Below are 21,167 nucleotides of genomic sequence, written 5' to 3' on the forward strand. Positions count from 1 at the left end.
GGCGTGGCCATGCCGGTGCGATGAGGATGACTGTCGCCTTGTCCCTGCGGGTCTTGAGCAGGACCCTGTGGATGAGTGGGAATGGTGGGAAGGCATACCTCAGGCTCCCGCCCCACTGAATCGCGAAGGCATCTGCCAATGAGCCCGGGCTGAGGTTCTGGAATGAACAAAACTGTGGGCATTGGCTGTTGTCCTTGGTGGCGAAGAGATCCACCTGGGGAAACCCCCACCTCTGGAAGATTGAATGTAGGACGTCCTCTCTCAGAGTCCATTCGTGCATGCGGTAGGACCTGTTGAGGTGGTCCGCTAACCCGTTTTGGACCCTCGGAAGATATGCTGCCAGCAGGTGGACTGAATGGGCTATACAGAAGTCCCATAGGAGGAGCGCCTCGTGACAGAGGGGAGAGGATCGGGACCCGCCCTGCTTGTTTATGTAGAACATGGCGGTAGTGTTGTCCGTCAGAACTGACACACTATGGCCTTCTATGGTAGCGTGAAAGGTCTGGCAGGTGAGGCAAACTGACCTTAACTCCTTCAGATTGATGTGAAGCAACTTTTCCTCCCTGGACCATAAGCCCTGGGTCCGCAGGTCCCCAAGGTGCGCCCCCCAGCCCAGGTCCGACGCATCTGTTACTAACGTCAGAGTGGGTTGTGGGGGGGCGAAAGGGACTCCTTCGCAAACCTGCTGCTGATCGAGCCACCAGCGGAGGGAGTTCGCCACCCGAGCTGGGATTGTCACTACTAGGTCTAAGGGGTCTCTGTTGGGGCGATACGCTTGGGCCAGCCACAACTGTAACGGTCTGAGTCTTAGGCGGGCATGTCTGACTACATGTGTGCAAGCCGCCATGTGTCCCAAGAGTTGCATACAGCATCTGGCCGTGGTCGTGGGGAATTGTTGGATGGAGCTTACGACCCTTTGAATGGCCAGGAACGGAGACACTGGAAGACTTGCCCGTGCCGCCACAGAGTCCAGGACTGCTCCTATGAAATCCAGTCTCTGTGTGGGGATCAGTGAGGACTTGGGTACATTGACCAGTAGACCGAGCTTGCGGAACGCCTGTAACGCCAGTGCCACGTGGGAGCGGACTTCGGCTTCTGACCTGCTCGCAAGGAGCCAGTCGTCCAAGTACGGGTATACCCGCATCTTTCTTTTTCGAAGAAAGGCTGCCACCACGGACATGCATTTCGTGAACACTCGTGGGGCCGTTGCTAGGCCGAAGGGCAAGACTTGGAAATGGTGTTGGTTGATGGTGAAGCGCAGGAATCGCCGGTGGGCCGGGTGGATGGCGATGTGAAAGTACGCATCTTTCATATCGAGGGCAGCGTACCAATCCCCCGGATCCAGGGATGGGATAATAGCGCCAAGGGAGACCATACGAAAACGTGCCTTGACCAAAAATTTGTTTAGTTTGTGTAGGTCCAAAATGGGACGGAGGCCCCCTTTTGCTTTGGGAATGAGGAAATATCTGGAGTAAAACCCTTTCCCTCTTAGGTCCGGAGGGACCTCTTCCACTGCTCCTACATTGAGGAGGGCCTGAACCTCCTGCATAAGGAGTTGCTCGTGAGAGGGGTCCCTGAAGAGGGACGGGGATGGGGGGTGGGAGGGAGGGGGCGAGGAGAACCGAAGGGTGTATCCCACCTCCACCGTGCGAAGGACCCAGCTTTCCGATGTTATACGGGACCAAGCACGGTAAAAATGGGACAGGCGGTCCCTGAAACATATAGAAGGATCCGGTGTAAGGGTCGGTACGCTGTCCTCGAACGCAGCTTCAAAACCCTTGCTTATTTCCCGGCTGCGGCTTGCCTTGACCGTGGTTTTGGCCCTGGTTAGGCGTGTTATTACGTCTACGCCTGTTATCCCTGCCCCTTCTGCAGTACGGTTCCTGTCTAGGACGAGGGTGGTATTGGCCTCTGCGGCGGTTGGGGCTTAAAGGGTTTCCTCTGTGTCACTGGGGTGTGCATTCCCAACAACTTGAGGGTTGCTCGAGAGTCTTTGAAGCTATGCAATCGGGCATCCATCTGGTCTGAGAACAAGCCTGCCCCTTCGAACGGGAGGTCTTGCAAGGTGTTTTGTACCTTTGGGGGAAGGCCGGAGGCCTGTAGCCATGCCGAGCACCTCATCACCACTCCTGACGCGATTGTCCTTGCCACTGCGTCCGCGGAGTCAAGGGAGGCCTGCAAAGAGGTTTTGGCTACTGCCTTCCCTTCGTCCACCAGGGCAGCGAACTCTGGTTGTGAACCCTGGGGCAGGAAGTCCTTAAACTTGGAGACTGATGCCCAAGAATTGAAATTGTGTCTGTTCAGAATCGCTTGTTGGTTAGCGATCCTCAACTGGAGGCCACCGGATGAGTAGACCTTCCTCCCAAACAAGTCCAAGCGCTTTGCCTCCTTGGCCTTGGGGGCCGGGGCTTGCTGGCCATGCCGCTCTCTTTCGTTGACCGCAGAGACAACCAGCGAACAGGGTGCTGGGTGAGAAAAAAGGAAGTCGAACCCCTTGGAGGGGGCGAAGTACTTCCTCTCTACACCTTTCGCAGTTGGTGCGCTGGAGGCCGGTGTTTGCCACACTGTCTTATAATTCGACTGTACTGTTTTTATGAGCGGGAGTGCAATCCTGGAGGCGCCTTCCGGGCTTAGGGTGTCAACCATGGGGTCCTCCTGCTCTACAGTCTCCTCCACCTGCAACCCCAGATTGAGGGCTACCCGGCGGAGCAGATCCTGGTGTGCCCGATGGTCAATCGGGGGAGCGCCGGACACTGTCGTGCCTGCCACAGCCTCATCTTGTGAGGAGGAAGAGGTTAGGGCCTTCTGCGCGTCCTCCTCTTCCAGCAACTCCTCACCTAGTGGGCGCTCCCCTGGGATCTGTCCTATCGTGTGGGCCTGAGACGGTGCCGGGCTCAGTGCCGAGTCGGCTCTTTCTCGCTCCGGTGGTCTGGAAACCGTGGACCCCTTACGCGAGGAGGGGCGCCCTTGCACGGAGCGGGACCGGTGTCTCGAGGGGCCAGATCTCGAGGTCCTGAACGGGGGGCCTTGTTGGTGATAGGCCCAAGGGGTCCAGAATGACCATTGTCCTGGCTGGCCCCACTGTGGGTGCCAAGCGGCTTCGTGCTCCCTACCGGCCGGTGCCCTGTGGGCAAATCTGCTGGACTGCCCGAGTCTGCCTCCGAAACCACGGACGGTGACCTGGATGGCCACGGCGGTGCCATGGGACGGTGCCGGTCCGGGGTCGGACAGTAGTACCTCCGTGACCGGGGCCGGGAGTAACGTCTTGCCGACCTGGAAAGGTACCGATGACCTCGGGACTGGGAACGACTGCGAGTGGTCAGTCTCTGGGATCGCGTGGCTGACACGTCCCGGTGCCCACTCGAGTAGGGCTGCTGGGTCGGTGCGGGGCGCTTGTTGGGGCCCGACGGCTGTGCGGCCCTCTGCGCCGAGGGTAGCCGGGAGTCCACCGAGGCAGAGCTCGACCGGGAACGGCGCCGTGAGCGGTGCCGAGATGGTGACTGTGATGGGCGCACCATTGCCGGCTTGCCTCTGGACGGCCGTCTTGGCGGATTATCCTTGGCTTGGAGGGGGCCCACAGCGGACAATTCGATGAGGTCCTTTGCTGCCTCAAATGTGTCCGGGGTGGAGGGCTGTTCCAAAAGCTCCTCCAGCCCTTCCTCCTCACTCGATGCGCCTATCCCGGGGCTCGACGGGCCTCTCGGCACCGGAGCCACTGGCACCGGGATCTGTTCTGGGGTCGCCACTCCCTTAGGCGCAGTCGAGGTCTTCGCGGGCGCTGCCCTCTTATGCGGGCAGCGTCCTCGGGCCTTGGGTTGGCCCTTCGATTTTGCCAGCGAAGATGACCGGTGCCGGGGGCGGTCTTGCTGTGCCGGTGCTGTCGGCTTATGGTGTCCCGCCGGTGCCGGATCACGAACCGATGCCGGGGCACTCCGCACCGAAGTTGACGGTGCTGCGGCCTGATTCGAATTGGAGGGCTGTAATGCAGCCTCCATGAGTAGCTGCTTAAGGCGAAAGTCCCTCTCTTTCTTAGTTCTGGGCTTGAAGGCCTTACAGATCTTGCAGCGCTCTTTTTGGTGCGCTTCCCCCAGGCAACGGAGGCACGAGTCGTGGGGATCGCTTATCGGCATAGGCTTGCGGCACGTGGCACAAGCCTTGGGCATGCGGCATGCCCTGCCGCCCAGGGCCGGTGTTGGGATCGACCAAACACCTAACACAAAGGAGCTTAACTACTACTAAAGAACTGTTAACTACTAAGATTAACACTAAGTACTAAAGAACTGATACTGCTAAGAAGAACACTAACTATTAACGCTAAGGGACACTCTCAAGCGAGAGACAGAGTTGTTCCAACGCCGTCACGGACGGTAAGAAGGAACTGAGGGAGGGTCGGGCCCGCAGGGATACATATACGCTAAAGCGGAGCACTGCTCTGGCGGGAAGTGGGGGGCCCTGCGTGCCCAATGGGAGCCGCTGAGGGGGAAAATTTCCGACGTCCGTGCATGCAACGCGCGCACACCTAATGTGTAATGGACGTGAACAATCACTCGAAGAAGAACTGTCACAATCTTTTTTTTGACTTTTGTTGCCAGTAACTGTATGATCTCATTTTGAATTGTTTTTCCAAGGTAGTGGTGTGTGTACATTTCTTGGGTGGTGACTCTTCTTAGATTCTCCTGGAGTACAGCATCAAACTCAGCCATCAGCTCCACAATTTAAAGGAAGTTTCCATTGTTTGGCACATACAGCTGATCTGAAGTGCCACGCAGAGCTAGGTTTTGGGTAGCAAGCATTCTCACAATGGCAATGAGCATTTTCAGAACATTTTGCCAGTAAAAAGACTCTGATGCAATCTTCTCTTGATGCTGATCATCTATGGTGGCCTTTAACCTTAGTCTCATCTCTAGCTCTTTCCACCTATGGAATGCTCTTTGGTGATTTGCTGCCTTCTCATGGCATGCCAGATTTCTAGCCAGATTTTTCCAGTCCTTTGTTCCTGTAGAACCCAATGTGGCTGGAACATTAGACTGGAAGAGTTTGCAACAAAAAAACAGTAAGTAGCATTCTGGGTTTTTGAGTACATAAGCCATGGCCTCTCCACTTTGTCACCATTGGGGATTTCATACCAGTAATGTGTTGGATGGAAACTTCTATTTTCATTGTCTTTGGGGAACATGAAGTTTTTCACTTGCTGTAGCACATGCAGTACAAGGAAGTCCCTCGGGCTACTGCTCAAGTGGGCCCACAGTCCTGGACTGTGGGCCCACTTAAGGAACTAAAGGAATGTGCATGGTTACACATTCATCCATCTAGACTTAAGGAACTAAACTCAGCAGCAGCTGTTCCTTGCGCCTCTTCCACACTCTTCTCTGATCTACACTTTTCTTCAGGAATGTGCATGGTTACATCCATTTGAGATGGAGATATGGATGCTGCAGTAGCTGCCATGTCACCTGCACTCTAACTGGAAGATCAGGCATCTCCTCACCACTCACATCCTCACTGGGGCCGGAAGGCTCACCGTGAAATATGTATCTCAGGAGAGCTCCTTCCTGCTTAGATAGAAAAGCTTCCTTTGCTTTCTTTCTTTTTCTGAATGCTGCCCCAGAGGGGTGTTTGCTGTTCTGTGCCAGCTCTAGTGGCTCTCAACACTCAATTGAAAGGGACAAATAAGCAGGCTGGTAGCAGGGCCTGAGTGAGGGAAGATATCGGCGTCTTAAGGGCCTAACTGGCTCCTACTACTTCAGTTGACTGCCTGTTCTCCTCAAGTGGGTTCAGAGAAGCAGCAGGAAACAGGAAGCTCCCTGAGAAGCTGATGTTAATCAGTCCAGGCTCCTGCGGGTACTAGAGAGGTACATAAGAGGCTCCTCCTCCTCTCTCTCCCTGCAGCTCCTGCTGCTTTCTGTTATTCCCTCTCACCTTTTATCCTGCCTGCCTGTTGTCTCTTGTGCCCTCCTTCCTCCAGCACAGCACTCCACCATCTCTGTGCATCTAGAGCAGAAAGAATACATATGCACCAGCAGCAGACACAATTTTCTACACTCTGGGTCCTAGTGGCACCCCCACACAGTCTGGCACCTGAGGCGGCCGCCTCAGTTCGTCTCATGGTAAGGCCAGCCTTGCTGGTTTGTTTATGCAACAAACTCTCCTTTCTGTATGATTGAGAACCCACACTTCATTAACACCAGGCAGGACACAGTCCATCCAACAGAGCAGATGTCACAGGCAAATTGCTGGATAAAGTGTATGAAAGAGAAATTGAGCACTGTGCAAAAGGTCTAGAGGGGAAAATTGTTAACCTGAGTCTTGATGGGTGGAGCAATATCCACAATGATCCTGTTGCATGTGCTTGTGTGACAACGGAAGAAGGGAATGTCTTTCTTACAGAAACAATTGATACATCAGGAAATGCACACACAGCAGAATATTTACTGCTGTAACAAACTGAAAAAACATTCAAATGTCTAGTATGCAGCTTGGTCACAGACCATGCTGCAAATGTATCAAGGTGAGAAGAAATTATTTAGAAGAGAGTCCCAAGCTAACAACATATGCTTGCAGTGCTCATTTGATGCACCTCCTAGCCAAAGACTTCAGTGTTTCAGAAATAAAGGCTAACGTTGTTGAAATTGCAAAATACTTCCGTAACAATCACTTTGCAGCAGCTGCTCTGAAAAAAAGTGGGAGGAACCAACCTAACTCTCCCACAAGACATGCAATGGAATACAGTAGTGGACTGTTTTGAGCACTATATCAAGAACTGGCCATATCTGATGACAGTTTGTGAACAAAATCGTGAAAAAATAGATTGCACCTTCACAGCCAAAGTTCTCAACATTGGGCTTAAGAGAAATGTTGGACACATGCTGAGTACCCTGAAGCCTATTCTATAGCCTTGAACAAAATGCAGGGAAATAGCTGTTTATTGCTGATGCTGTTGAAATTTGGAAGGAACTGATTGAGATCTTAAAAAGCGAAATATGCAATGACGGAGTTAAATTACAAGCATTAAAAGAACAAATATGACAAGCACTATCTCCAGCTCATTTTCTTGCAAATATTCTCAATACTCAGTACCAGGGTCAAACCTTAACTGCTGAAGAACAGGAGTTGGCTAGGACATGGACATCTGGCAATCATCCCTCCATAATGCCAACTATAATAAACTTCAGAGCTACGGGTGAACCATTCAATAAATATATGTTTGCTGATGTTTTAAAGAAAGTCACACCAGTGAACTGGTGGAAGTCACTTAGGCCTGGTCTACATTATGAGTTTAGGTCGAATTTAGCAGCATTAAATTGAATTAACCCTGCCCCCGTCCACACAACGAAGCCATTTACTTCGAAATAAAGGGCTCTTAAAATTGATTTCTGTACTCCTCCCCGACGAGGGGAGTAGCGCCGAAATCGACATTGCCATTTCGAATTTTAGAGTTAGTGTGGCCGCAATTCGACGGTATTGGCCTCCGGGAGCTATCCCACAGTGGACCATTGTGACCGCTCTGGACAGCAATCTGAACTCAGATGCACTGGCCAGGTAGACAAGAAAAGCCCTGTGAACTTTTGAATTTCATTTCCTGTTTGCCCAGCATGGAGAGCATAGGTGACCACGCAGAGCTCATCAGCACAAGTAACCATGCAGTCCGAGAATCGAAAAAGAGCACCAGCATGGACCGTACAGGAGGTACTGGATCTTATCGCTATATGGGGAGAAGATTCCGTGCTAGCAGAACTACGTTCCAAAAGACAAAATGCCAAAACATTTGAAAAAAATCTCCAAGGGCATGATGGAGAGAGGCCTCAATAGGGACTCATATTAGTGCCGCGTGAAAGTTAAGGAGCTCAGACAAGCCTATCAAAAAACCAAGGAGGCAAACGGTCGCTCCGGGTCAGAGCCGCAGACATGCCGCTTCTACGCCGAGCTGCATGCAATTCTAGGGGGGGCCGCCACCACTACCCCACCTGTGACCGTGGATTCCGGGGCGGGGATAATCTCATCAGCTACACCTGAGGATTCTGCGGATGGGGAAGAGGAGGAGGAGGAGGACGAGCTTGCGGAGAGCACCCAGCACTCCATTCTCCCCAACAGCCAGGATCTTTTTCTCAGCCTGACTGAAGTACCCTCCCAACCCAGTATCCAAGACCATGACCCCATGGAAGGGACCTCAGGTGAGTTTACCTTTTAAAATATAAAACTTGTTTTAAAAGCAAGCGTTTTTTAATGATTACTTTGCCCTGAGGACTTGGGATGCATTTGCGGCCAGTACAGCTACTGGAAAAGTCAGTTAACGTGTCTGGGGATGGAGCGGAAATCCTCCAGGGACATCTCCATGAAGCTCTCCTGGAGGTACTCCAAAAGCCTTGCCACAAGGTTTCTGGGCAGTGCAGCCTTATTCCGTCCTCCATGGTAGGACACTTGACCGCGCCATGCTTGCAGCAAGTAATCTGGTATCATTGCCTGACAAAGCCTGGCAGCGTATGGTCCCGGTGTTTGCTGGCATTCAAGCAACATCCGTTCTTTATCTCGCTGTGTAATCCTCAGGAGAGTGATATCGCTCATGGTAACCTGGTTGAAATACGGGAACTTAATTAAGGGGACAGAGGTGGCCGTTCCTACTGGGCTGTTTGCCTGTGGCTGAAAAGAAATCCTTCCCTGCAGTTAGCCAAGCGCAGGGTGGGGGGAATTGGCCCTGAGCTTTTCGCGTTTGGCTAGCAGGGATCTTCCCTGTTACCAGCCACGCGGTGGGGGGGAGGGGTACAGTGATCATCCCAGATAATTCATGGCGGGAGGGGGGGGCGGGGGGGTTAGTTTGGTTTCTGCAGGGATCTTCCCTGATACCTGCCACGCGGTGGGGGGAGGGATAAAGCGATCATCCCAGAGAATTGGATGGGGGGGGGTTAGTTTGTTTTCTGCTGCTGAAGGTTAACAGGGCTTTGCTTGGTATGTGGGAAAGGAGGGCGCAGAAGCCGAAAGACAATGGCTTACCATGGCTGCATGCAAGCTGAATTCTGTTGCCCGGACCTGCGTCTGTGATCTCTAACACCAAAGCCACAGGCACTCAATATTAAGATGGAAAATGCGACCTTGTACTGAAATCACATGTGCTATGTAATGTGAACAGTGTTGTTCACCCTGAAAGAGTATAAGCATTGTTCTGTAAAATGTATCTTTTTAAATACTTCTCTCCCTTTTTTCCCTTCCCTCCCTCCCTCCCGCAGCTGCAAATTTTTCAAGCCTCCCTCCTCCCTCCCGAAGGCTCTCTCAGATAAGGAGATGGGGAAAAAAGGACGCGAGACGAAATGTTCTCTGAAATCATGGAATCGACCCGCAATGAAAGAGCTCATCTGAATGAGTGGAAGGACACGGTATCAAAGTACAGGAAAGATGCCAGTGAACGTGAGGCCATGAGGGACGCTCGAGATGAGAGGTGGCAGGCTGCAACGCTGGGGCTGCTGCGTGATCAAACGGACATGCTCCAGCGTCTGTTGGAGCTTCAGGAACGGCAGCAGGATCAGAGTGCCACTGCAGCCCTTGTATAACCGCCCTCCCCCCTCACCATGTTCCATAGCCTCCTCACCCAGACGTGTAAAAACGCAGGGGGAGGGAGGCTCCGTGCACCCTCCCACTCCACCCCAGTGGACAGCCCAAGCAAAAGGCTGTCATTATTTTAAACTTTTTTAGTGGCCTTTTCCTTCCCTCCTATCCTCCTCCCAAACCCCACCCGGGCTACCTTGTCAGTTCTCTCCCTATATTTATAATCAATTAATAAAGAATACATGATTTTTAAATGATAATGACTTTATTTCCTTTGAAAGCAAGCTCTGATCGAAGGGGGGAGGGTGGTTTGGGAATGAGTCAATCAAGGGGGCAGGTTTTCAACAAACTGAACTTTCACACTGTAGCCTGGCCAGTCATGAAACTGGTTTTCAAAGCTTCTCTGATGCGCAGCGCTTCCTGGTGTGCTCTTCTAATCGCCCTCGTGTCTGGCTGCGCGTAATCAGCGGCCAGGCGATTTGCCTCAGCCTCCCACCCCGCCATAAAGGTCTCCCCCTTACTCTCACAGAGATTATGGAGCACACAGCAAGCAGCAATAACAATGGGAATATTGGTTTGGCTGAGGTCTGAGCGAGTCAGTAACATGTGCCAGTGACCCTTTAAACGTCCAAATGCACATTCTACCACCATTCTGCACTTGCTCAGCCTGTAGTTGAACAGCTCCTGACTACTGTCCAGACTGCCTGTGTATGGCTTCATGAGCCATGGCATTAAGGGGTAGGCTGGGTCCCCAAGGATAACTATAGGCATTTCAACATCCCCAACTGTTATTTTCTGGTCTGGGAAGTAAATTCCTTGCTACAGTCGTTTAAAGAGAGTAGTATTCCTGAAGATGCGAGCGTCATGAACCCTTCCCAGCCATCCCACGTTGATGTTGGTGAAACGTCCCTTGTGATCCACCAGTGCTTGCAGCACCATTGAAAAGTACCCCTTGCGGTTTACGTACTGGCTGCCCTGGTGCTCCGGTGGCAAGATAGGGATATGGGTTCCATCTATCGCCCCACCACAGTTAGGGAATCCCATTGCAGCAAAGCCATCCACTATGACCTGCACGTTTCCCAGAGTCACTACCTTTGGTAGCAGCAGCTCAGCGATTGCTTTGGCTACATGCATCACAGCAGCCCCCACAGTAGATTTGCCCACTCCAAATTGATTCCCGACTGACCGGTAGCTGTCTGGCGTTGCAAGCTTCCACAGGGCTATCGCCACTCGCTTCTCAACTGCAATGGCTGCTCTCATCTTGGTATTCTGGCGCTTCAGGGCAGGGGAAAGCAAGTCACAAAGTTTCATGAAAGTGCCCTTACGCATGCGAAAGTTTCGCAGCCACTAGGAATCGTCCCACACCTGCAACACTATGTGGTCCCACCAGTCTGTGCTTGTTTCCCAGGCCCAGAATCGGCGTTCCACAGCTATAACCTGCCCCATTAATAGCATGATCTCCAAAGCGCTGGGGCCCACGGTTTGATAGAATTCTGTGTCCATGTCCTCATCACTCTCGTCGCCGCGCTGCCATAGCAGACTCCTCCTCACCTGGTTTTGCAGGTTCTGGTTCAGTATAAACTGCATGATAACGCGTGAGGTGTTTACAATGTTCATGACTGCTGTCTTGAGCTGAGCGGGCTCCATGCTTGCCGTGGTATGGCGTCTGCACTGTTCACCCAGGAAAAAAGGCACGAAATGGTTGTCTGCCGTTGCTTTCCCAGAGGGAGGGGGAGGATGTACCCAGAATCACCCGCGACAATGTTTTTGGCCCCATCAGGCATTGGGATCTCAACCCAGAATTCCAATGGGCGGAGGAGACTGCGGGAACTATGGGATAGCTCCCCACGGTGCAACGCTCCGGAAGTCGACGCTAGCCTCGGTACATGGACGCACACCGCTGAATTAATGTGCTTAGTGTGGCCACATACACTGAACTTTATACAATCAGTTGCCAAAAATCAAATTCTGTAAATTTGGATTAATCCCGTAGTGTAGACATACCCTTAAGCACTTGGATTCAGAGACTGTTGAAGTGATCATTTCACTTTTAACAGCAGTAGCTGCTTCTGCCGGTGTAGAAAGAATATTTTCTTCCTTTGGACTAATTCATTCCAAATTGAGAAATCGTTTGGGACCTGAAAAAGCAGGAAAGCTTGTTTTTCTTTTCCAGATTATGAACAAATAGGAAAATGAAGGTGAAGACGACTGAGTTAGCTGCAGAAACCAATATTTTAAGTTTCTCATGTTGACCTGGCTGACATAGTAAATTTTTTTTTTTTTTTTTTAATATTTCATTTAACTATTTTAGTTAAAAACAATTTTAACAAAAACAAACCTGATTTTTAAAAACTTAATGTTTAAATTCAAAAATTCATATGCTTGTTTTGTTAAAATATTATATGTTTGCCGTTGAAGAAAAAAATCCAGAGTACATATCATTGTTGTTTTAGTTAAACAAAACAATTTAAATGTCTATCTGGTGATGTTCTCCTCCTAATACAGGATGGCAAGAAAATTCTCCAAATATTAATGATTCACCTGTTGAATTGGAGATAGAGATTTATGAAGTCATTGGGAGGTGAACTGCTTTGATTATTTCTGGTAAATAAAATAACCAATCATTCATTTTCGGATATAACTGTAAAACTAATCTGAAAAGTTTTCAAAGTAAATCACTTTAAAAATGTATAGTGTGTACCTTCTAAAAATGAAACCTACATCTCGGAGTTATGAAGAATATGCATTAAGGTTATAACCGCCAACAAGAATGCACTTTTATGTAGAAATCCATGATTAAATCGAGTCTTCCTGACCAGTGATTTAAATCAATTTGATTTAAATCAAATCCACCCTGGAAGGAACTGATGGTGGTTCGCCCACACAGTGCTATTACTATGATGCAATGCATGAGACTGAGTAGGACGGAAGCCTGGGCTGAACAGACACTACTATGTGAAATCACCAATCAAAGGAGCAAGAGATGGGGATAAGCACGCCTAGAGGAGAGCACCCATAGGGACACTACTTGAAGAAATACCTATTATACTTGGTTTCTTGCTGTATATTAGTTAAATGTTAAAGTCAGATTTTAAAATCTTGCATCCAAGAGTTTTAAGAGAGCTGGCTGAGGAGGCTCACTGGACCATTAATGTTGATTTTCAGTAAGTCTTGGAACACTGACGAAATTCCAGAAGACAGGAAGAAAGCTAATGTGCCAGTATTTAAAAGGCTAAATCCAATGATCCAGGTAATTATAGACCTGTCAGTCTGACATTGATCCCAGGCAAGATAAAGCAGTTGACACAGGATTTGATTAATAAAGAATTAAAGGAAAGTAATTAATGCTGATCAGCAGAGTTTTTGGAAAACAGACCCTGCCAAACTAACTTGAGTTTTTTTAACATTACAAGTTTGATTGATAAAGGTAACAGTGCTGATGTAATATGCTTAGACTTCTGTAAGGCATTTGACTTGGTACCACATGACATTTTGATTAAAAACCTAGAATGACATAGAATGAACATGACACACATTAAATGGATTAAAAGCCGGTTAACGGATAGGTCTCAAAATGTAATTTGTAAACAGAGACTTATCGTTGAGCAGATGTGTTTCCAGTGGGGTCCTGCAGAGATTGGTTCTTGGCCCTATGCTATTTTTATTAGTGACCTGGGGAAAAAAATCTGAAAGATTGCAGGTGACAAATATTGGGGGAGTGGCAAATAATGAAGAGGACAAGTCACTGATATGGAGCAATCTGGATCTCTTGGCAAGCTGGGCTCAAGCAAACAAGTTTTAATATGCCAATGTAAACGTGTACATCTAGGAACAAAGAATGTAGGCCATATTTACAGAATGGAGGACCGTATCCTGAGAAGCAGTCACTCTGAAAAAAGATTTGAAGATAGTGGTGGATAATCTAGAGGGCTGTTGCTAAATGGAGAGGGGTTCAGAGAAGAGTCACAAGAATGATTAAAGAATGGAAAACATCTCGATCAATGTAGCTTAGCAAATAGAAGATTAAGGGGTGATGATCACAGTCTAAGTACCTCCATAGGGAACAAATATTTAATAATGGTCTCTTCAATCAAGCAGACAAAGGTGTAACATGATCCAATGGTTGGAAGTTAAAGCTAGACAATTTCAAACTGGAAATAAGGCACACATTTTTAATTGTCAGTAATTAAGCACAGAAACAACTTTTTAATGGTTCTGTGAGGAATCTCCATCACTGAACTTTTTAAATCAAGATTGCATGTTTTTCTAAAAAATAAGCTCTAGGGATTATTTTAGGGAAGTCCTATCACTTGCGTTATACAGGAGGTCAGACTAGATGATCACAGTGGATCCTTCTGGTCTTGGAATCTATGAATCATTCAGTGCCACATCTCTTACTAGCCCTAGAAATGACTAACATGCCTAAATCTAGTGCCGATGCCCCAACTCAGGAAGCATCCAAGGTTACTATTGCCTCGAGACATCTAGGTTTCAAAACACTGGGGTCAGTGCTTTGTTTCTGAAGACAGACCACAAGCTTTCCTGCAATCCACACCACTACCTACTGATGCTGGATCAATTATCTGCAGACTTGTCCTATGTGCAATCAGCTGCACAATGACATCCCTGAGCTTCCAAGGAGCAACAACAAATTTTGGTAGCCACTTCTAGAATCCCATTGGTTGGCACCAAAGGTCTCTGTTCTAGCTAAACTGGGCCCTCTGGTGCCACATCTCCAATGCAATAGAACGGATACCAGGACTAAAGCAATGACGGGAAGACTTTGCACTTTCATCTTCCATTCAGGGGTAACGGTAAATTTATTTTGCCTGCAGATATCCAAAATTTTTCATACTGTTTTAAATTTACCTAAACCTGAGCAATCAGGTAGCAACAATGATCAGTGGGAAAGCACTTGAGAATCCCAATTTACAATCTGAGTCCAAGAACACCAATTCCTTAGAATTACCGGTAAGCAGTGGAATTCCTCGACCACAATATATAAAAATTGCTGTCTATAAAATGACACTAACATTATACAACTCTTTTCATGGAATAAAATCCATCTATGCTGTATACCAGTCCAAAAGACAACAACTGTCCAGGACATTCTTTTTTAAATGCTGCTTAAAAAAGAAATATACAGATAGAAACCCTGATATCCTGACCTCATCTGACATTTCAGAGCATTCATTTCCGTATCTAGACTTTGGTTCACAGGTTTCTTAACAGTGTAATTGGGTAATAACTATATCCAGGCAGTGCCTGTGCCTCCATAAAACAGATTATAAAGGAACCATTTCTTTGGCCTGGTCCACACTACCCCCCCACTTCGGACTAAGGTACGCAAATTCAGCTACGTTAATAACGTAGCTGAATTCGAAGTACCTTAGTCCGAACTTACCGCGGGTCCAGACGCGGCAGGCAGGCTCCCCCGTCGATGCCGCGTACTCCTCTCGCCGAGCTGGAGTACCGGCGTCGACGGCGAGCACTTCCGGGATCGATCCAGGATCGATTTATCGTGTCTAAACCAGACGCGATAAATCGATCCCAGAACATCCATTGCCTGCCGCCGGACCCTCCGGTAAGTGTAGACGTACCCTTATTCATTCTACTTACGGTTGAGCAACGTATTTGAGGTCATTCAGAAGCAGAAAGTCCTCATTAGGGAATCCCTCTCACCTCCCTTACCATCTACAGTATACTTCCAGAATGATTGGGATGTTCACCTTGTTCTCTAGCCAGGGCTTATGGACTTCGCATGAGATTAAGCTTACATATTAGAATCCTAGAGTCAAAAGATATTTATCTAGTCTTCAAGACTTCTCCCTTTGATCAAGATCAGAGACTCATCAATAGTTAGCTAAAAATCAATGTATCCAGGCTGGGTTTCTTCAGCGTTGGTCACACTATTGCACATTTGAAGTAGTAAGGAAAGATTGCTTCTGTGACTGAGGTATGGCTATTTCAGTCAGGAGGGGCACCAGTTCCTCATTACTTTCAAAAGCCAGGAAGAGCATGGGCCACATTTAGTTTCCTGGTCAACACTCCTTTAGGGTGTCCTGTACCAGGTGATGAGTGAACGTACTTGACTCCTGTAATGCAGGCAGGCTGTTTGCTGGCCCGCGTGGGGGAGCAGCTCCATGCTATTTGAAAAGCCTTCCCAAAGGGCCATGTTCTTTTCAGCAGAGTAAGATGATGGCTCTTCACAGCACTTGGTGTTCGACTCTGTTGTGAGCAGTAGGCACAGAGAACTGTAGAAGTAGTTTACCACTCTGGATAATTCCTTCAGGTGGGATCTGGCAGCTTCAATAAAGGCTGACAGAAAGGTTCTCTTGGCCTGTAATACATCTCAGTAAAGGCTTGGACGAATCCTTTATTTCATCCTATCAACCTTAGGTTTACATCATTGTCACTCAAGTTTCAACCCCTCTTACCATCTGGTACAGGGTGGTCAGAAAACCAACGAGATGCGTGTGCATGATGGGGAGGGAGGGGCTGTTTAGGGGGTCAGAGTGTCAAAGGCTAGAATGCAATGATGGTTCAGCAGATCCTTGAGTCCTTGTCCTATACTTTCAGTGCTACTGTCCTTTAGCAGGCTTTGTAATTTGATGGTGTCCATTAGTCTTGGTAGTAGAATCAGGATCATGGGCTTTTCTTGTTGCCTGGGAGATTGTAGAGCTCTGCCTTAAATGAGATGATGCCCAAAGCAGTGACTGGGTTGTAATGCCCTCAATATTGATAACTAAACAAAACATCAGGTCCAGGGTGTGACCAGCTGTGTGTGTTGGTCCAGAGAGAACCTGTGAGGGTCCTACGGAGGCAAGTGAAGAGCTGAGTTTTTGGACTTTTTCATCCGCAGCCCTGTCAACATAAATCAAATCAGCCAGGGCAACACCAAGTCAAAGGTATTATTTCATCACCAATGGCATCAGACATCTGTTTCCTTGAAGTAAGCTGTTTCCGTTGTCCTTGACAACTCTGTTGCTCTTACATGCTTTGGAGAAGAGGTAAAGGGGAGAAGGCACGGACATGTTACTGGAACCATCAAGTTTTGCACACTGCTTACTGCATAGCCACTAGATCTTCTCGTTACTCTCTCTCTGCTTTTTCCTCTTCCCATTGCCCACTTTTTGCCTATCCATGACCCTCATTTATTGAATCATGTCCCATTTATATTGTAAACACTGAGGAACAGGTATTGTTAGCCTAGCATGTTTTAAGGTGCTCATAAATAGTAACATGATTTTCTAAATTCTAAATTTAGCTTCACAAGTTCTCTTCACTCTGGCAAAGGATTTGTCATCTGACAGATATGAAAAGCCCTGGGATTAGTCATGTCTGAACTAACTAGATGCCTACAGTATTTATCTACAGGTTCCATTCATGTCAAGGCTAGTAATTTTTTCCCCCTAGTTTAAAAAATTATCTATGCATGAGATCAAGTTTACATAGCTCTTACAAACACCTCTTAAGAATCATCCTCCTGATACCAAAGTGCTGGTTAGTCATTTCCCCATCACTCACCTCCAAATGGGAACCCAAGTTTAATTCTGATCCCAGCTTTTTATTTTTATTATTTTGGTATTTTCATTTTATTCCACTGACTCCAGAAATTCCATGCATCACAGACTAGTTTACATTTCAGTACTAACATTCTTAGATTCATGCCATTTAACAAGGAGTTATAAATGCACACTACTACATTCATACAGCCCACTTCTTAATCTCAAGTAAAATTACACCATTCCGCCAGGCCACTGAAGGGAAAAATGTCCAAATTTTAAGCCTGGAGATTCAAAAGGCATCAGCATTAAAAATAAATGAAAATTTATTATTTATCCAAAGCCACAAGTCACTGAGAAAAGCTAAAGAAGCAAGAAAGAATGAAAATTAATTTCTTTGGGAGAAGTGACTGATGCTAGCCACCTGAGAAATTAGCATATCACTTTGAGGTTCCCATCTGGAAAGAGGTCAGCCTTTAATATAGCCACATGTACCACTTGTCAGAGCTCACATCATAAGTGTCCTCAACATCTCAGAGAGAAGTTCCCACTGCACTTGAGTGGCAGTTCTGCAGGACAGCACCAATATGCACTACTAGACTGGAGTTTCATTATTCCAATGAGTCTATGAATCTTTGTAATCTATTGGTGATCAGACCGTATCATCTATAAGCACAATACATGGGGCTTCTGGTATCAAGCTGTAGCTCAGTCCTCCAATCCCAAACCTAGAAGAGTTGGGAAAATGCCATGGAGGACACTTATTCAGCTTCTTGAGACATACAGCACTGATTAACCACTCCTTCTAGTCCACACAAGAAAACAACTAGTTCCAGGAGGAGCTACATCCAGGCCTTCTTGGCTGAAAGAACTGTCACCACACATGCTCTAAGGTAAAGAATGAATCCCTATGGCTCCAAAGAGGCTGGGAACATCTCATCATTAACATTTCAACCACATAAGTAAATGTTTTGCTTTAAAACAAACAGAGAGACAAGGTGGGTGAGATAATATTGTATTTGCCCAAGTTCTATTGGTGAGAGAAATGCTTATAATACCCCTAATATCCTGGGACCGACAAGGCTAGAACAACGTTGCTTTAAAACAAGTTTTAAGTGACCTCCAGAAGTCAGCACTCTTGGTCCAACTGCCTTCAAATTATTCTCAATCCTGTGAACAGAACAAGCTAGTTGATCCAGAAGAAAACAAAGCAGGCTGTGAGTGCTCCTTTCACAGAGTTAGTAAGAAAGTAGGAACAACAATTATGCAACTGTTCGGAAAATTTTGCAACCTAACATACAGCTGATACAGGGAAGCAAAACAAAATAGAGACGTAACCCCTTTAACAGAGGCAAATGCATAAGGGGTGAATAGAACAAAAAGGAAAGGACATTTTCCTTCTGACAGATGCAAAAATAATCTTCAGTAAGTTGTGCTTTGGAGATCCAAGTAACAGAGAAACCATTTGGAGAGAGATGCAAAGATATTATCAAAAAACTTTCCTTCTTAACAACATCTTTTATTGAACAAGTCCTTTGCCTTTGATGAATTTTACTTATAACAAGAGTAAGCATGTTAACAGTAAGTTGTTTATGTTGCTCAAAGGGTCAATAAAAAACACTTTTTAGAACAGGCAAAATGGATTTTAAAAGGTTACAAGAAATTAACCTTCATATGCATTAAACAAGGTTTGTCTGGGAGCATTCAGAATTCACATCTTTGGGCATATACAGCTGCCACTTGCTGTGGATTTGTGCACGTGCAAGCACTCCAAAACTTGAACAAAGGTAGTCCATTACATACCTGAATATTCACAGAAAAAGCACTCTGTAGTTGCAAGGAAATTGTGGCATGTGACAATCACCCCTTTCTATCACTCAACCCGCATCAGCTTTTGTGGAATCATGTTGCTTTAACACCAGAATAAATTATTTAAATTTAAAAGCACTTAGAAAGTAATGGATATTTATCTTAAGATTTTAAACACCAATTATGAGATATAAGCTCCTGTAATGCAAGCCACTAAGATAGCTATATTCTTACCTAGTCTGAGTTCTCCGAAGTTCCCACACCCTATCTTCTTGCCCACTCTGAAATTGGGTCCCACCATAAGAACACCAGAGGACGTAGCAGAACTCGGTCGAGAACCATGCCCACTCCTCCCTGGCATTCCTTTTGTTGTCCGCTGCCTTTCATCCTTCTCCCTGTTTGAATGGTCCATGATCTTACAACACAAAATCTCTGCCAGTAAACTGGCAGAATTGGGAGTACACACTCTTCTCCTTAGAATAGAAATATATATCCAAAAGTATCACTGAGTCAGGTTACAATACAAGTCATAGAAACACAAAGTTCTTTTGGCACCATCTCCAGACTCCTAGTATAGCTCCACAGTGGTTGGTTACCTCCTGGAGAACTCAGTAAAGGCAGATCTTTAGAATCTAAAAAGAAAAAGAAATATGAGATTTTATTCTTGCAATCAATTAATGTTTCATAATACTTACTGCTAACCAAACCTGGACAATTTCCAAGATGGACTATTTCATACAAACTAACAGCTTGTCACCTTCACTGGTTTCTAGTGGGGTCTCGCAGGGATCAGTTATGGGTCTGGTTCTGTTCAATATCTTTATCAGTGATTTAGATAATGGCATAGAGAGTACACTTATAAAGTTTGTGGACAATACCAAGCTGGGAGGGGTTGCAAGTGCTTTGGAGGATAGGATTAAAATTCAAAATGATCTGGACAAACTGGAGAAATGGTCTGAAGTAAATAGGATGAAATTCAATAAGAACAAATGCAAAGTACTCCACTTAGGAAGGAACAAATCAGTTGCACACATACAAAATGGGAAAGGGATCTGGGAGCCATAGTGGACCATAAGCTAAATATGAGTCAACAGTGTAACACTGTTGTGCCAAAAAAAAAAAAAAAAGCGCAAACATCCTTCTCGGATGTGTCATAAACAAGACACGAGAAGTAATTCTTCCGCTCTACTCAGTGCTGATTAGGCCTCAACTGGAGTATTGTGTCCAGTTCTGGATGCCACATTTCAGGAAAGATGTGGACAAATTGGAGAAAGTCCAGAGAAGAGCAACACAAATGATTAAAGGTCTAGAAAACATGACCTATGAGGGAAGATTGAAAAAAATTGGTTTGTTTAGTCTGGAGAAGAGAAAACTGGTGGTGGGGGGGGGGGTGGGAGGGGAGGCATAACAGTTTTCAAGTACATAAGAGTCTGTTACAAGAAGGAGGGAGAAAAATTATTCTTCTTAACTGCTGAGGATAGGACAAGAAACAATGGGCTTAATTTGCAGTAAGGGAGGTTTAGGTTGGCCATTAGGAAAGCTTCTCAACTGTCAGGGTGGTTAAGCACTAGAATAAATTACCTAGGTTGTGGAATCTCCATCATTTGAGATTTTTAAGAGCCGGTTAGAGGGGGGAGGGATAGCTCAGTGGTTTGAGCATTGGCCTGCTAAACCCAGGATTGTGAGTTCAATCCTTAAGGGGGCCATTTAGGGATCTGGGGCAAAAATCTGTCTGGGGATTAGTCCTGCTTTGAGCAGGGAGTTGACTAGATGACCTCCTGAGGTCCCTTCCAACCCTGAGATTCTATGATAACAGTAGGTGTACAATAAGTAATTACTATTTCCAATATCAACAACCTTAAAAGAAGATTATTTTTTTCAGAATAACCAGTCAGTCTACAGGATAGCTGTCATAACTATAAAGGGAAGGGTAACAGCTCTCCTGTGTACAGTACTAAAATCCCTCCTAGCCAGAGACTCCAAATCCTTTTACCTGTAAAGGGTTAAGAAGCTCGGGTAACCTGACTGACACCTGACCCCAAGGACCAATAAGGGGACAAGATACTTTCAAATCTTGGGGGGGGGAAAGGCTTTTGTGTGTGTCCTTTGTTTAAGGGGTTGTTCGCTCTTGGGACTGAGAGGGACCAGACATCAATCCAGGTTCTCCCCATCTTTCTAAACAAGTCTCTCTTATTTCAAAATTGTAAGTAAAAGCCAGGCAAGGCGTCTTAGATTTACTTTGTTTTCTCAACTTGTAAATGTACCTTTTACTAGAGTGCTTATCTTGTTTGCTATACTTTGAACCTAAGACAGAGG

General features: G+C 46.7%; 1 protein-coding gene across 8 annotated transcripts in view; it reads right to left on the bottom strand.

Annotated features, from left to right (window-relative positions):
- CSNK1G1 (casein kinase 1 gamma 1) overlaps window positions 1-19,382 on the bottom strand; it is a 229,218-nt gene extending 209,836 nt beyond the window's left edge. For 7 of the 8 annotated variants that reach the window (XM_065412650.1, XM_065412649.1, XM_065412656.1 and 4 more), the window contains exon 1: window positions 19,086-19,382. In XM_065412650.1, coding sequence (XP_065268722.1) covers window positions 19,086-19,263 — 178 coding nt within the window. In that variant the 5' untranslated portion in view covers window positions 19,264-19,382. Of the gene's footprint in view, window positions 1-5,363; window positions 5,375-19,085 lie in introns of all 8 variants that reach the window. The other variant, XM_065412655.1, reaches the window with a different exon arrangement.
- Between the last annotated feature and the right edge of the window lie 1,785 nt (window positions 19,383-21,167).

This window comes from Emys orbicularis, chromosome 10, assembly GCF_028017835.1.
Source record: "Emys orbicularis isolate rEmyOrb1 chromosome 10, rEmyOrb1.hap1, whole genome shotgun sequence".
NCBI classification, from domain to species: Eukaryota; Metazoa; Chordata; order Testudines; family Emydidae; genus Emys; species Emys orbicularis.